We start from the raw sequence: 17,170 nt of genomic DNA on the forward strand, positions 1-17,170 counted from the left end.
TGGAGACGGGAAAGATTTGGAACGGAGGAAGGCAGGATAATTTGGAGGTGCCTAGCTACTTAGCGGCCTCAAGGTTCTTCATGTAAAGTAGTCGGCAATGGTTGCTGAAATTGTTTATAGATTACATCAGTCATTGATAAGGACTCCACTCTTTTTCCTCATCAAAAAATAAGGACTGCAGGGGTTGTGGACTGGATAGCTTCATATATGACCAGTCACTTCAGAGACATCCTGTGGGCTGGAGAAAAAAATTGCCTAAGAAACCCGTTGTTTTTTGTTTATATTAAATATATATGAATCATCCATTTTAATAAAAAAAATATTTTTTGCATGAATACTCTTCTAAATATCGGATTTTGCATTAATACCCTTTCAAAATTCATATTTGCATGTATACCCTCGTAAAACACTTGTTTTGCCATTTTACCCTTTTTTTATTTTTGTTTTTGCATATATACCCATGCTATATAACGACGTTAAAAAATTAACGGTTTCAAATTAAAATGATTAAAATGTTCTTAATAGGTAAACATGCAAATAGATCGCGATCCCGATAGCAAAAAAGAAGACAAGGATAATAGCGTAATTTTAAAATTTTATTTTATTTTTAATTAATATAAATATGATTTTTCTTAACACCGTTAGAATAACCGTTATATTACGGATATTTGTACAATAAAAGAGTTTAATGAGGGTATACATGTAAATATAAATTTTGAAAAGGTATTCATGGAAAATCTGGTATTTAGAAAAGTATTCATTCAAAAAAGTTCAAAAAAAAAATACAAAAAATAAAAACAGGACGAAGGCCCACTCTTTAGAGATGCCGCCGCCTCCGAATGACCCGTTCACGCTCTTATCTTCTGAGTAGACCGCTCGATCCGCGAGCACATGCGGCTCCGCAAAAGGCAAAGGTAATGTCCATCGGTGACGTTGGCAGCGCGGAATATTCGAACCCGTTGAAACCTGACTGCTGGGATCCACCTCGTACACCAAGCGGAATTCGACACGTCATGCCTTCTCATAATTACATCCTCCTCCTTAAAACTCGATTCACTCCTCGGGCGTCATCGTCGCCGTCGCCGAGAAGTGAGAACCCCTTTCCGGCTTTCTTGGTCCCTTCCCCCGCGATGGCCATGGCCCCGTTGGAGAGAAACCCTAGGGCTCCAGATCCCCTTCGTCTGACTCCTCTTCTCGCCGGCGTGCTTTCTTCGTCAGGGATCGGGATCTCCGACGCACCGCGAGGCCAGGAATCAAAGGATTTCCCCCACAAGAAGCTGCCCTAATCTCTTCCAGCTCGGGGCACAGCGATTCCTCGTTCTTTCCTCTTGAATTCGAATCAATCTTCTCCCTCCCAGCGATGGTATCTGCTCGGTGATTCCTTATCCCTTCTTTTCTTGCACTCGTTTTATTTTTACTGCTCGTTGGAAATTATTTTGCATTCTTTCCGTGAAAAGATTGTTAGATTCATCGCATTTATGGTAAGTGACAAATTCCTCTCGTTCAATTTTAGCAAGTTCGACTTAAAGATTCTATCTCTGTTTGATCCTTCTTTTACTCTCAGGGCTTGAGTAATTTGATCTGATAGAAATGAGCCGATTATCATGGAGTTTTTCCTTGTAATGTTACGTAGTCATTTTCAATTGCTTAATTTTTCAGGCTACTGCAACTTGCTCAAATTATTTGCGTACTTTCAGGCAATGTGTCATTTGTTTTGAAAAATTCTAATACCTTCGCAAAAATTTCAATGATTAAATTACTGAAGGACTTTGAAGGAGCCTGCAAGTAAGTATGATTTTCAGAAATAAATGAGAATGAACGGTGTAACATAATAGGTGGGAAGATTCCTACTGAAGTCATAGCAAGAGTGACAATCAAGAGAGTCCCCAATCAGGTGTTAGGGACCGAGGATTGCAAGGTGCATTTCTTTAAAAAAAGATAATGGTGGAGGAAGAAGTAGAATAATAACTTGGGAGCCGAACCCTAGGCTAACAATTAGATGGCCATTTCTTTTCAGTTGATTTGAGAATTTTTGTACTAGAAGGGACAAACAGTGAAGAGTGCAGAGAAAAAAAACATAGGTAGGTACCAGAAGAGACGGGCAGTGAACAATGCTATATAGGCTAAATTTGGTATGAAAGTCTCATTCTTCTAAAAGGGCAGTCTAGTGCGCAAGGTTCCTTCCATTGCAGGATCTAGAGAGTATCAAATGTATGCAACGTTATCCTGTGCATGAAGAGACTATTTTTGTATTTCGAATTCATGACCTGGAGATCACAGTGGAGCAACTTTATCGTTCTGCCAAGACTCACCCTTTGAAAGTCTCATTCTTCTGAGATAGAAAATTTCTAAAAGTTGTAAGATGATAGCTTGCCTTTTCACTTGTTTTAAGCGAAAGTAACATCATCAATCATTCAGTATATTTCATGAACTTACTAAAGATAGAAAGTAATGGCTTATACTAGTTTGTTATTTATGACTGTCATTTAATAATATACTACACAAGAATGTACATTCCTTAGGTTGTCATTCATTGTAGTTGATGAAGCATAGAAACATAGAATTTGATCCATTCAATGTGAAAATACTTTTATGCTTAGTACTTGTTATGAAGTGGAGATGCATCTTTGATTTGATTAATGACTATTCTGAGTTTGGAGAGGAAGGGGAGAGACATGATAAGGGCTTTATTCTATGTTAGAATTTTATGCAGGATAAGGATATTTAATCATAATGGCAAGATTGTACAGATAAAATGCTGATGTCTTGCAGTTAAGATTGAAAAGTTGTGTGTTGATTGTGAAAAAAGTTTAAAAAAATAGGTGAAAAAAGGATCAAATTTTGAGTCAGTTCCTTGTTATTGGTCGAATAAAAGATAAGTAACATGACAAAAGCTAGCAAGCTTGGCACAAGATTGGTTATTCTTTCTTCTTTAACCTTCTAAAAGTCTCGTAATGCATAGCTTGTTCCCATGGTGGACCAAGTCATCATGAAATCATTTAAAGCCTTGTTTTTCTATAATTTTTTTATTTGACTTTTCATTACTTGCACTTTCATATAGGTCTGCAACTCGAGAGATTATTTAGGGTTTGGAAATTATTTAGGGTTGGTTTAGGTAATCCCTCCATAGTCCCACTAGATTCTTGGGATTGGGTAAGTCGGGCTCATATCAACCCAACGTCCCTAGGCCATATCATGCAAAAAAGACCCTTGCTGGTCCTTTTAATGTCATGCAATGCTTAGGCCTTTCTGTCTCCCTCATCACCTCAAACCCCTGTTCTCTCCTTTTCCCTCTCCTCCTTACTTCCCAATCCCACAAATCTTGCGGGTTTACTCAAGCAATCCCTTAGAATACCATATCAAGGCTGAGGCTCAAGTAAGATTAGTGGTAGGAGCAAGGTTAGTCAGACTTTAGGTAATGAAAAATGGAAGCCCTTTTGGTTCAACTAGGCCCCCATAAATCATTGTAAGGAAAGTTGAAATGGCTAACAATTTTGAGCAAAAATACAAAGAATTACTCAAGACACTAAGCACAATCTTATTGTGCCTAGCTCACTAGGTCATGCTATGATGCATATTAGGCCAGGTTAGAAAGAAATATAGAGGCTCATCAAAAGTATAAAAGGATGAGAACCAGGGTTGTTATTTGTGGTGTTTGGAGAGAACCCTAAGAGGTCCCTTCTATTCTCTATGGAGAGACATCTTTCCCTCAAAGACCTCGTTGAGTAAGCTCTAGGAACCCCACAGATTAGGAAAAGCTTTCTTTGGAGAAGGCGAGGAGAAGATGTGCAGTGTATTTGTGAAGATCTAGCCACAAGTTCATGCCTTGATTTTTGCATCTCCAAATCTAAATCCTGGAAAGGTTTTGAGTGCCCCATCAAGGTAAGTCCATTCCTTTCTATTTTATATTGTTATCTGCCATGGTGAGCAGATTCATTTTGTAAGCCAACTTGCCTCTTGATGCTGATAACCTCTAGTTTGATCTTTAGTGGGTTGTGATCTAAGAGAGGCAGTCTCTTAATGTTGTGATCCTTAGCTGGGCCAAGAAGAAAACCATTGTAATCCCATTATCGGTGATAGTGGAAGGTTTACGTGGACTTGGTCTTGTGGCTTTTCCTCACTGGTTTTCCATGTAAAAACCCCGTTTCCTTTTTGTTTTGTTGCTTTGTGGTGCTAATTACGGCCTTATTCCCGTGATCCTATTGTTTTCACACAAAGGGAAGAAAATCTCTTCTATTTCTGCTATTGTAGGTCCATATGCTCTGGTCTGAGTGTGTATACACTGATATCATTCTCTCTGTACACCATTTCTCTCTTCTACGTGCATCTGTTTGACCTGAGATAGAGTTTATTTTCAACTTATTTGGCCTTTCTTTTCCATCAAATTGGTATTAGAGCCTCCTAATAGTAATGGACAATGAGATGATTACGGGGCTATAGTTCAGGCATCTGACCATGAGAAGTTGTATAAAATGAAGATCCTGAAAAGTAATTCTACTTAAAATACTAGTTCTATGCCCTACCATGAAGGGAGGAATGAAAACATTAGTTCATGCAAAATGCCTTCAACAAAATCATTGCAATCTCCTCAAAACTAATGCCAGGTTGGAGGAGGATAACATGCCACATGATTTTTACATGCATCGACTGCTATCCTATGGACACCTAGTGATCACTGTTTTCTGTGGGGAGGGAGTGGAGGATTTTATGACAATCTTTCTATTATGTCATACAAGGAAGAACCCAACTCAAGGAAGAGAAGATATGGTTCTTTACAAGTGCACTGTATATATATATATATATATATATATATATATATATAAAGTATGACCAGGAGAATGTGGTAAAGATAAGAGAAATTGTGGTCTAGGTCCATGGGCAGGAAATAGTAATTCTACCACCAGAAGCTACATGGGGTAAAAATATCAACAAACTTTAGATGTATTGGTGTTGGATAAGCTTAATGATGAAACTGATATTCGAAATGTTTTCATAGTCTATGCAGATATAAACACTTCTTTAATTATTGGATCTTCAATTTTGGTTTTCTTCTTTGTGCCTTCTCCAAGGGAGATTGATTTATTCCCTTTTGAGGAAAGCATTATTTTGTCGGCTGATGATTTAGGTTATGTGGTTGTTCATATAAAGGCCATCAAAATTAAGATGTTTGCCTAATGTAGTTATGTGTACCTCGACTACCGGCATAATGGCCCCAAGATGTGCAAGAATTTAATTTTACTTAAGCATTGGATTTATGGACGACAGTCTGCACTTTGAGAAGTGCAGCAATACATTTCGGTTTTACAGAAACACAATTGCAGTTAATATTGTAGTGGCTTCTATAGCAAGTGGTGTTGCATAAATGGTTCCCCACCTCACTTGCTGTAAATTTTTTATCTGAGGTAAACCAATTAGATGATTTTTTGCTTCAGCCAAATTGCTGAAATACAAATCGGTACAAATCTTTTGCTTCTCTTGCGAGCAGCCTTTCTTGAAATATTATTGGGACGCTCTTAGTTCTGCTGTCAGTTTTAAACTTTTTGTTTTTGTTTTGTTAGTGCAGGTTCTGTATCAGTGTAAATTACAAAAATTTCCATAAGATTTATGTTTATCATACTTAGACTCAATATCTTGTAAGATCTACACTAATATTATCAATATTAGTGAAACTGTTTACCTAATATAAAAAATCAAAATGGCCTCTATATAGAAGGTTTTGGATCCAGGCCAGTGAAGCCCAATTCACTTGGACTTTCCTAATTCTCGGTTCTCTTGGAAGTCTTGTGTCTTCGAGAGCCCTCCTCCTCCAATGATAAGGAGGAAAAAAATCATCTGCGGTGTTGGCATCAACCATCTGGAGACGGAGCATCCTTGGGATGAGGGCACATCGGGCAGCTAGGTGGAGCGGAATCCCTCTCTCATCCTCCTCACCGGGAAGCATCCTTTCAGCTGCGAGCCCATACTGACCTGGCTTATGCACCATGGCTTGGCTTCATCATCCTCCGTCACGCCGACCGGCGCACCTGGACGGTCGAGATCACTGGCCTTATCATGCAGCCCACCCAGCTCATCATGGACGAGTTGGTCCGTGAGCTCGAGACGCCTGTGACCTTGGTGTACGTGCGTCGTTTGATACCCCGCGCAAGGAGCAGAGCATGGTCCGGCAATCTTAACTGGGGCCCCACCACCGTGTGGGCAACTAGGATCTTGAGAAGTGTGTTTGGAATTCATGGGATACGCACCGCTAAACTGCGATGATTCCATGCGTTCGCAATTCATGGGCACAGGTGATGTGCGTTTGGTTTACTTGACAGGATGAGAGAGAAGTAAGGGGGCGATTGTTTGGTGCGACCAGAGGATGCCCGAAGCCAGCCACCAGCCACCAGCCACCAGCCACCAGCCACCAGCCACCTTTTCGGCATCTAGGTAAGGCCCTATTCCTTCCCTCTTCTTCTCTGACCTCTCTTCTCTCGTTCTCTCTCACCATCACCATCCCTTGCTTGATCATTTTCTGAATTTTTTCCGATTTGGCATTTAGATTTTATTTAAAATAAATGATTTGACTAATATTTTATTAAATTATAGGTTAAAATGTTAGAGAAAAATAAATCTCAATATGGTAAATATAGGCTTTATAAACTATTGGATACAAATATAATTTTCTACTAATTTCGAGAAGGGTTTGGTAATTTATTCTAAAAATTAAATTTGGAACATCATAAGGAGCAGAATGCCTTTCTAATAATTTAGTTCTACTTATTTTCTTAAAATTGAAAAATCTAAGAGCCGGTTAGATATAGCTTTTTTTAATGCTTTTTTTTAAAAAAAAATCTAAAAGATATGAACTAGGTTGAACCATTAAAACTTTTGCTTTTGTAAATTGTTCATAACATCTTCATGGCTGTTTGTCGCAAAGATTTTTTGCTTTCAAAATAATAGAGCTTTTTTTAAAATATGTTTTTCTAAAAATCTAAGATATGAATTAGATTGAACCATAAAAAGCTTTTGCTTTTCTAAGTTATTCAAGGCTCTTGGTTACAAAGATTGTTTTGCTTTCAAAAAGAGAAGTAAAAATAAAAATAAAAAAAACAGTAGAAATTTTGTGCAAGTGCTATCTTCAACGTCAATCAACATATGGTATTTTAATAATTCATAGAGACAAAGACACAAAATCAATCAATTTTACTGCATCTGCTTAGTTGCCGTATCTTTTTTAGTCACCCGGCAGTAACAAAACCAGCTCTTCAAGATTTCCTAGTAAATGTGCTTGTATGAGAGAGGAATTATCGGGACCATGGATAACTTCGGATGATCTGGACCCCAGCACACTTGCATGATATTTCACGTTAAAAAGTGATTTATCCATCCCCAAAATTTCAGCGATAGTAGCTCCCATGGCCCACTTGATCGTATTTCATTCCTCCACGAGCAAAAGCAAAAGCAAAACGACCCGGCATCCAAATAGGTCCATAACTCCCATATTAGGAAAACCTGCTAAACTTTTGCATGAATTGATAACCAGTTATTAATGCATATCTTAGTCTAGCTCTAGTTAAATAAAGTTTGTTCGTCTTTCAGTCAGATCTGGCAAAATGTATCTATCCTCGCAAAGTTTTATATAGAAACATCATTCTTACGCATTAAAATACCCGAACCTATGCCAAACAAAATTGACTTCATCCTACACTCCCCAAAGGAATGGTGCAGACTAGCCATTTAATATTCTCAAAGATCAGGCGAATCTATAAGTAATTAAAGTACAAAAAGTCAGAAGTTGGAGTGGAGCCATCTATAAGTATCAAAACTCTATGCATACTTAGGACGATAAGACATTCCACCGGTCATCCAGAACAAATTTTAGTGCGAACGTTCTGACCGCTGAACCCTTTCTGTATTGATATTGAAAAACAAATATCTGCAAGGGATGAAGCAATAACTTCGTTCTCACTAGATCCATAGAAACATGTAAAATTTCATCATGTATAACCTACTCCTATATACAAATTTCCAGCTTCCAATTGAAAATCCACTCTTACAGCCTATTAGTGGAGTCGCCCTGCACCATATCATCTGCAATACAGAATTATGGATAAGTTAACATTTTCAAACCAACCACAGATGAGGACTATTCTTGAGATAAGATATTGAACCTTGCTTTCTCCGCCAGCTAAACCAGTTCATACAGATGTCTCCAAATGGCATTATTGGAACAGGGAGGAGTTTCCCAAGAGCAGCCAGAGGCCAACTGCATGTGAGCAACAAAACTAGGTCACAACTATTGACGATACGAAAACCATGTGCTTAAAAAAAAAAAATCTAGGCCCAGTGAAACATGAGTGTTCATTTAAATTAACAGAAACACATCATATTCATTTCTATAAATCAGTAGCTGTTTTTTTGATTTTTCTAGTACAAAAATCCTTTAACAACTACGGGGCTCGCAATCATCTATTTAGGTATCACATATGGTACATCAGGTGGTGTTAAAATAGTGCAATCTAAGAAGCCAACATTTGGGCTTTCAAAGATTTTATTATCACATTTGGATACAAATATAGACATTAAGTTTGCTAAATGGTAAGATTGAGCAATGGTAAGGTTGCTCCATTATGACTTGGGAGTCAAACAGTTTGAAATATGGAAACAACCTCTTTACATGCAGAGGTAAAGCTACATTTGACCCTCTCCATACCTCACTGTGTAGGAGCCTCATGCACTGGGACACTTTTTTGTAAAAGCATTATCTAATAGCTGAGAGAATAGCATAATATACCTTATGAAACCAATGCCAATTGAAACTAGCCACAGCTTCCAATTGAGCTTCACAGTTGATGTAAACTTCCCTAGAAACTCGATAATCAAGACCTATAGTAGGGGAAATCGTGCAAACAGTTAACATCATACAAAAAAGCAGGGGAAAGACTGCATGTGGTAGCAGAAATATTAAGTTTTTTTTTCCCTTTTACCTGAAGTAGAGCTGTAATTCCTACTATCCCCATAAAGAGGTGGTTTCCGGTTAATCCACTGAACACATTAATTTCATCTGGTTTCCGAGCATTGAACTCATTGAATATCTGTTAGAGCAAGGAAAGTCATCGAAACACCTGTTAAAGAAGCTTCTGTATGGCAACCATAGTATGCATAATAGTCATTGAAACACCTGTTAAAGAAGCTTCTGTATGGCAACCATAGTATACATAAAAAGTTACTAATGGCGGAGCCTAGTCCTTTAGGTCCTGTTTGGATGCCCAAACCAACAATTCGGAGAAAGTCCCCACAAAACTGAATCTTTAAGGAAGCCACGTGAGGGTAAATTGATGGAATAAGCGGACCTTATGGAGCATAAAATCCTGAAAAAAATGAGGACATTGAAATCTCTCTGAGACAAGGTTCACTGTCTCGGTACCAGACCTCCTATCGTTACCATACCAGCACAGTATCGATACAGTACGGTACAGAATTTTTTTGGCATATCGGATGCCGGTACGCCACCCGTACCAGATATCGGTGCCGAATCGGTACGGTACGTCCCGTTTGGTTGGGGCCGATACAACAGACCATGCTCTGAGAGGTGATTTCTAGTGTTCTGATTTTTCAGGAAGTCTTGGGGCCAAAGTTTCCTTGTGGGAAAGACATCCTCTCCCCCACACTGTCTTCCCAGCTAACTTCTTCCTGGCCCTCACTATATATGGTATAATCCCCGATTAGCCTGCCGGAGCATCCAAATAGGCCATTAAATGAAATACTAAGAACAAATATTCCATACAAGCTGCAGCAATTTCAGCACATTCTGATTTGGGTAAATTTCATTTTTTCCAAAGCATCTGTTTACGCATCTAAACTTACTGACATGGAAGAGGTTATCTTTTATTAACAAGAATCTTGAACAATTATTTCAAACAAGCTGTTGTAATTTCAACACACCTCTAATTTGGACAAATCAACAAGAATATGTGAACTAGATCAAATATACTGCAGGGAGCGGCAAGGCTTTCAAGATGATATATCAGAAAACCTTTCAGGAGATAGAAAATTAAAACTGGAATTATTGTTGTACTGAATGGTTTGTGGAAAAATGTTGAAACTTACTTGACATAGGACAAATGTATTAAAAATGAATGTATTTTTCACTTTGTCTGCATGCTCTTGGCCCTCATGCTTCAAATGCAAAATACTCCTCCCATCAAAGTTGAGTACCAGGAGGATCACCACTTGATATAAAGCCTGCAACAATATTTCCAACCATTATTAGTAATCAGTCCAGAAAAGCAAACAAAGCCTCCAAAAAGCGTAGCAAAGATTGCATAAGGATAAAAGATAAAAGCACACCTGGACTATCAAATTTCTCCACATGACATTTGTAATTAGAGATTCCCTAAGGAGAGAAAAGAGAGAGAGTATTTCATCAGCATCATTGATGTAAATCCATTTCAGAATAGAATACATGAAATAACAAATGGGCAGTTTGAGAAATCCTTGAATGCTTCAAAGGAAATTTACCAACCAAAATTGCGATTATAGATAGTTCAGCTCTCCCATGTACTTTTAATCGAATAAACAATGAAAAGTCTTAATCATGGCCAAAACAGATATAAATAAAACAAAAAGATTAAGTCGGTAGATGCTTCAACATCAAAGGTAGTAAAAATTGGCCCATCAGAACTTTGTGAAATTGTGCTATTATGGCTCGACGTTGAGGATAAAACTGCAGATAATATATAATATATTGATTAGACACCACACACATGGTAGCTTCATTTCGTGTGATATATCAAGATGCCACCACACATAAGTCAACTAAATTTCAGCAAATCATATCCATATATGCCTTACTGTACTGGTACTTCCTCATTTATCATGTAATATATATAGGCTCTACCTTGTCTAGGTCTCAACTTACAATCATATAATTCATAGCAGATTATATTGTAAACATGAAATTTAAGGAAACAGAAAAAATGGCAGCATGACATAGGGGTGGCAAAATATGACCCGACCCGCCAACCCGACCCGTGTTCGACCCGCCATAAATAGGTTTAGGTTTGGCCTAAACAGGTTTGGGTCGTAAACAGGTCGACCCGTTTAACCTGTTTATTAATTGAGTCGGATACGGGTTTTAGATGTCTGACCCGTTTAAACCGTTTAACCCGTTTAACTGTTGGGCAGGTTAAACAGGACTAAACAGGTTAAACGGGTCTAAATAGGTTAAACGGGTCTAAACAGGTCTAAACAGGTCGGGTTGGGCAGGTTAAACAGGTCTAAACAGGTTAAACGGATCAGGTTAGGCAAACAGGTTAAATAGGTCGGGTCGGATTGGGTAAACAGGTTGCATGTTTATTAAACAGGTTAAACAGGTCGGATCGGGTTACCTGTTTAATAAACAGGTCAGGTTCAGGTTGTAATTTCGGACCTGTTTAATAAACAGGTCGGGTTCAGGTTTATGATTTTCTGACCCGACCTGTATGTGACCCGACCCGTTTATGATCTGATCCGACCCGATTGCCACCCCTAGCATGACATATACCATGTGACAGGAGGACACACTAGCAACTTTGTACACTTAAAACAGTCAAAATTCAAACATAGCTATCAAGATTCTTGTTCACAAAACCACCACCCTAGATATCAAAATTTTAGCAGCTAATCAAGGCCCATAGGTATAATCTTTTTTGGATGTACGGCCTGTAGGTAGAATCAGCAGCAAAATGTGCTACATACAGAGAGATCTGAGGCATGCTTAGTAAGCAAGCAGGCAAACACTTTCCATCGAACAGGCCACTTTTCTAGTTAAGGCATTAATCTTGTATTAATAATTCTGAACAAGAAGATTCCTAGGCACAAGAGAGAAGTAAACAACATCAGAAGTGCAGAACCAACAAAACTCATCACGGTTATATGATGCTAGTTATCCATTTCTCCTATTGATTAGCCCAGACTCATGTCGTCCATCAATCAATAGCCATACAGCTAGAACAACTAAAAAGTATAAGATATGACATCCGTATCTTTATCATAAAAAGAAAGCTCTCCAATTATAAAATCAGTATCTCCTTGAAATATGTCCAAAATGGAGGCGGCAACACAACTATGATCTCTTTGATAAATCATTTAATTTTGTGTAGCTTGAGCATAAAAAACTTTGAACAGGTCTATTTCTATGCAAGTCAAAATCCTATGTTCGATAGTTCTGCCAAATACAGAAACAAGGAAATACATAATCTGGAGTCACTGGTAGGCAAACAGCACTTCCTTGCATTGAATACACTATTTGATAAAAGTTACAAGCAGATAGTATCTATATACATCCTCAAACCACCAAGATATTCCAATTACTTCAGGTCAGCTATATATATGTTTCCATGCATTTCTAAAACTAGCCATTATATGTACCATATTCTTCCTATTAATAAAGCACAGATTGCTCTCTGTTGAAACAAATAAGTGCCACAAGGGTTCATAAAAATTGGCAAAACTAAGCCTGGAATATAAAAGACAGTTCTTCTTAGGTAAGGCAAAACCCTATATTCAACAGATGTGGGAATAAACTACTCAAGAACCTCATGTGGCACCCATCAAACACTTCTTCTTCTGTAAATATGTCAAAACTAATTGAGAAAATATGATTAATATCCATTTGCTCCCCCTCTTCCTGAGGTTATTCCAAAGTCAACATAAATAACATCATTTTGTCTATATAAACTAATGCATATCTCAGTTACACAAATGATTGTATCTGATAAGAAAGTGATTTATGGACAACTGTTCAAACTATTTCATGGACCAATACTAGAATAATATTTTGATAAATAATTTCACCATAGATTCAGGCTTAACAAAATGGGGCCTAAGTTTCTGATAACAGATCAAACCTGAGGACCTACTTGGATGCTAAACTTCTCATCTATCATGTGATCTCCTCTGCAAGCATGGAAGGATGAGAAACTAGGTGGCAGGATGAAGAAGTTCGAATCATCAAGGAGTTCACAGATTTCCCAACATTAAGATTTTTTGGGGTACTACATGTTTTAGATGGAATCTGCTATTCCAATAGAGCCTGGAGAGATGGCCTCCACCGATTCGTTACACTTCTCTCCTCCTTCCCCTCTAGCGATTCACTTCTCACCATGTGAAAAATATCAAAAAATGGTATGTGATCAAGCAGACAAGCAAGCCCTAAATCAAATAAAATTTAAACAACCATCTCTGTTATGCATACAGTTCCTTGCTCATCCTAAATGGAAAGGTACCAGATTGATGCGGAAATGACCGCACATTTTTCAGGCTACAAACAAATTAATGAATGGTGGTATATATGAGACACAGATCTCTTTTTTAGCTATATTGGCCAACTAATATAGCTCAGTGTTCTCCATTGTCTATATCAATTTATGCGTGTGTTGGATATCATATATATTCATAACTGAATGAAGCTACCCTCTACTTTGACCATCAGCATCTTGCTCAGAATGTTCACTGCTAATGAAATTAATGCGACAATTACATGCTTAGAACAGAGGCAAAACAAGACTGGTATTAGGATTTAACCAGCCAGGTGGCAGACTACTTCAGTACATTGCAGACACCAAATTTCTCAACTATTCTTGTATATATTAATTAAATGAAAAACATTTGCAACCTTCGACCAACAGGAGATCTGTCCATGAGGCGGTCTGTTGGTGGTTCCGTCGCCAATGCAAGTGCTCCAAGTGTGTCCATAATGAGATTGACCCAAAGGAGCTGTTCAGACAAGGATGAAGCCGAACAAATTGGTTAAGTCAGCATATGAAGAGTACAACACAAGTTTTCTCTTTTTTTTTTTTTTTTTTGGAGTGCATTGTGTTATATTCAACACCTCTGAGTTCTATTTGGCAGGTAATGACATTGAAAATGGAAGTCAAAATTGTTGTTCTCTGTTTTATTAGCACAAAAAAGTAGCAACTTCACATGCATTTTTTTGGCAAACAAGCAGCAGGTATGTTGTTTCACTAAGCATGTCGTGCTGGACTATCTAGCTGGTTAAATCTGATTTTGGTTTTGGTTCAAGTCTTCTAATCAAAAACCAGTCTTCTGATCCAAAAGCAACAGAGTACGCAAAGATTTTCTTATCTAACCTGGACAGCATTCAAAGGAACTTCACCAGATGAAACCGCAGCAACAACATTAATTACAAGCGCTGCAACATTGACAGTGAGCTGGAACTGGATAAATTTCTGAATATTTGCATATACAGAACGACCCCAGCGGACAACCTATATAGAAAAAAACGAAGAAGAAAAAGAAATAACGCATCCCTCTTCCATCTATCAGTTAAAACGAAGCTATCAGGCCATAATTTTAACATATACCTTCACAACTGATGCAAAATTGTCATCTAATATAATGATGTCTGAGCTTTCTTTAGCTACTTCTGTTCCCTGAATGCCCATTGCAAGACCAATATCTGCCTGAAAACCAAAAATTGAGGTTGAATAAGCAACCATACACTGGATTATAACTTCATCACATGAGAGAAGATATAATTGCAGACCTCATGCAATGCAGGAGCATCATTACTGCCATCTCCCGTGACAGCAACTACATGACCTAGTCTCTTTAGTGCTTGTACAAGGAGAAGCTTGTCACTGGGGGAAGACCTTCCCATCACCTGTAAAAGATTTTCAAATTTAAATCACTTGCTGCCATGATGTCAAAAATACATGCATGAAATTGGAATTGAATTGCGAACAATAACACTTAAAAAGTTAAAACAAAATTGGGAGGATTAAGTGCCTGAAATAGTCAATGCATGTGCAGAAAGCTTCTAAGGCTTAGTAGCACATGTTGTATAATGTATAGATTCATCTTATGAATACCATACTCACAGATATCTTTATAATACATTAGTTTATCACTTATAAGTAACTAGATTTTAGAATATGGCACATAGTTTGAACATTAATTAGTTTCAAATTTTCTTGGTTGCACTAATAACATAATTCAGAAGTATGCCAAACTTTACAAGTGTATAAAGTATATGGTCAGAAGCAGAAGCAAGATTAGATATAACTTAATCGAGTTTAACCTATGATGTCTCAAAAGCACAAGCAAGATTATGGAGCAAGTATGGCCCCTTGGACGTAGTAACCAAGGCATTACATGAATAAGTGTGTGTAACTTAGAGAGAGAGAGAGAGAGAGATGGCTGAGACAATGCCACCACATAGTTTCTATATTATTATTTACACTCTTATCACATGAAATTGCCAGGGTTCAGGAGGATTAGATATTGTATCAATGCCCAGACTAACAAACAAACTTCAGAATAACCAAAACCCATAATAAGAGAAGATACGACTTTCAGGATGTGTAGATGTAAAAGCCTAAAAACCTTCATAAAACAAATATAAAAATCTATCTAAAGGCAAGAGAAATGGGCAGAATGATACAGTGTCAGTTTGCAATTCATCAACGGAAAAAATGGCTAGAAATCTTGTAAAAAATAAGTCAATAGATCAGCATTATAGAAAGGGGAGGAATCTGTGCAACCATTCAAACCAAATTAAACTTTGAAATTGAAAGATTAATATATATTAGTATTTTATCATGTGTTGCAATACTCCAAGTCAAAAGTTCCAAGTGACAGGTTGATAAGAACAGATTCTGGCTTTCTTTGTATATCATAACAATCATCAATTTGATACAAATTCCTTTGAAGTGCCTAAAAAATTAATGCCCTTACTTCTGATATTTGACAAAATCTGAACGAAACATGTGGTGTTGCTTCAATATACAAAAGAAGACTAATTGTTGTCTTACAGTTATTTTCTCAGCAATGCTATCCCTTTCTCGATCAGTCTTGGCACGAAATACTCTTCCCTCTATAAGACTGGGCTCTGAAGCATTGGCATCTTTAAGTATCCCACATTCAAGAGCTATGGATTTAGCTGTCTGAAGATTATCCCCAGTGACCATGCGTACCTATTTGTTCAAAATGATTTATCAAAGTTAAATGATATGTCAAAAAATATCTAGAGAACACATCCCTTCTAGATGGTTCAAAATTTATTGAATAGCTAATAATAGCATATCTTATTTGAAGGTCACTTCAAAATGGACCTTGGCAGTAAAAATAGATAAAAAGCACTCATGCAATGACTAATTGATCAGTAAGTTAAACAATCAATTATCTATGCCAAGCCACTTTCACAGTTGATTTTGACATCGAATTCATTGAGGTCAAAGATTCCCAAGGTAACTCATAATGACTTTAAAATGCTTTCGTGCCATGCCCTAACAAGTTACAGAAGAGTACCTTGACACCTGCATGACTGCATAGCTCTACGGCATCTTTGACCCCAGGTCGACAAGGATCCTGAAAGTCTATAAATTCAGTACCAAAAAGGACAACATCGATATTAAATAAACAAAATAAAAGGAAACGAGATGCAGTGCATAAAAAACTCAGCTGTTATATCATGCTAAGAAGACACCTATTTGGATTTCAATAATGAAATGATGGAATATCATTAACATGAGAAATTATATTGATGGATGTTATTTGAACTCCATTGGTCAGTTATCTTACCACAAATCACCAAAAAACCCCCACAAATATGTTAATTGATGAATGCTGGTAGTGTTCAATCTAAATTGCTTTTGAATCAGGCTGATACAATACAGGCTGTATTACTCGAATGATTTAGGGGGAAAATAGTACTAATGCACTCTAGAGCAGTGACTTAAGTTATACCTTTATGCCCACGATACCAAGTAGAAACAGGTCATCCTCAGGCAACTGCCAGCTGTCTCTTTGTTCCTCATTTGGAACTTTTTCCAAGTCATATGGTTTGTAAGCAAAAGCAACACATCGAAGGCTAACTGCTGCCATATCTTCAATCGATTTCTTATATGTGTCAGCCTGCAATAACATGATGGATCAGAAACTTCCTAATTAGTAAGGATGGATAAGTAAAGACATAAAGAGCTTTACCTTGTCTGAGGTCATTGGTTGCACCAAACCATCTGCATCAAGCCAGTGTGAGCATGTGGCTAGAACAATTTCAGCAGCTCCTTTCCAATGTACACGAACTTCAGAACCTCCCTGCCATTACAAGCAGACAAGAACCAAAATGCACAATCAAGATCATGATAATCCTACAGCATTGTTAAGAAAAATACTACAAAGGCATGAA

The 17,170-nt window shown here is 37.6% G+C and overlaps 1 protein-coding gene and 1 long non-coding RNA gene across 4 annotated transcripts in view; one reads left to right on the forward strand and one right to left on the reverse strand.

Annotated features, from left to right (window-relative positions):
* Positions 1–915: 915 nt before the first annotated feature.
* On the forward strand, positions 916–7,481 carry LOC113462361. Its single transcript, XR_003384576.2, has 2 exons — positions 916–1,374; positions 5,564–7,481. It is a non-coding gene; the product is annotated as an uncharacterized LOC113462361 (long non-coding RNA).
* A 214-nt stretch (positions 7,482–7,695) lies between these two features.
* Positions 7,696–17,170, reverse strand: part of LOC103701502 (calcium-transporting ATPase 5, plasma membrane-type-like) — a 59,958-nt gene continuing 50,483 nt past the window's right edge. For all 3 annotated transcript variants that reach the window (XM_008783577.4, XM_008783575.4, XM_008783576.4), the window contains exons 23-36: positions 16,969–17,079; positions 16,729–16,896; positions 16,291–16,350; positions 15,795–15,956; positions 14,528–14,644; positions 14,346–14,444; positions 14,112–14,249; positions 13,637–13,737; positions 10,330–10,375; positions 10,090–10,224; positions 8,967–9,074; positions 8,774–8,865; positions 8,151–8,245; positions 7,696–8,070 (exon numbers count right to left, since the gene is read on the reverse strand). In XM_008783577.4, coding sequence (XP_008781799.2) covers positions 8,033–8,070; positions 8,151–8,245; positions 8,774–8,865; positions 8,967–9,074; positions 10,090–10,224; positions 10,330–10,375; positions 13,637–13,737; positions 14,112–14,249; positions 14,346–14,444; positions 14,528–14,644; positions 15,795–15,956; positions 16,291–16,350; positions 16,729–16,896; positions 16,969–17,079 — 1,470 coding nt within the window. In that variant the 3' untranslated portion in view covers positions 7,696–8,032. The remainder of the gene's footprint in view (positions 8,071–8,150; positions 8,246–8,773; positions 8,866–8,966; positions 9,075–10,089; positions 10,225–10,329; positions 10,376–13,636; positions 13,738–14,111; positions 14,250–14,345; positions 14,445–14,527; positions 14,645–15,794; positions 15,957–16,290; positions 16,351–16,728; positions 16,897–16,968; positions 17,080–17,170) is intronic.

The sequence above is a fragment of the Phoenix dactylifera genome, chromosome 1 (genome assembly GCF_009389715.1).
Source record: "Phoenix dactylifera cultivar Barhee BC4 chromosome 1, palm_55x_up_171113_PBpolish2nd_filt_p, whole genome shotgun sequence".
NCBI lineage: Eukaryota > Viridiplantae > Streptophyta > Magnoliopsida > Arecales > Arecaceae > Phoenix > Phoenix dactylifera.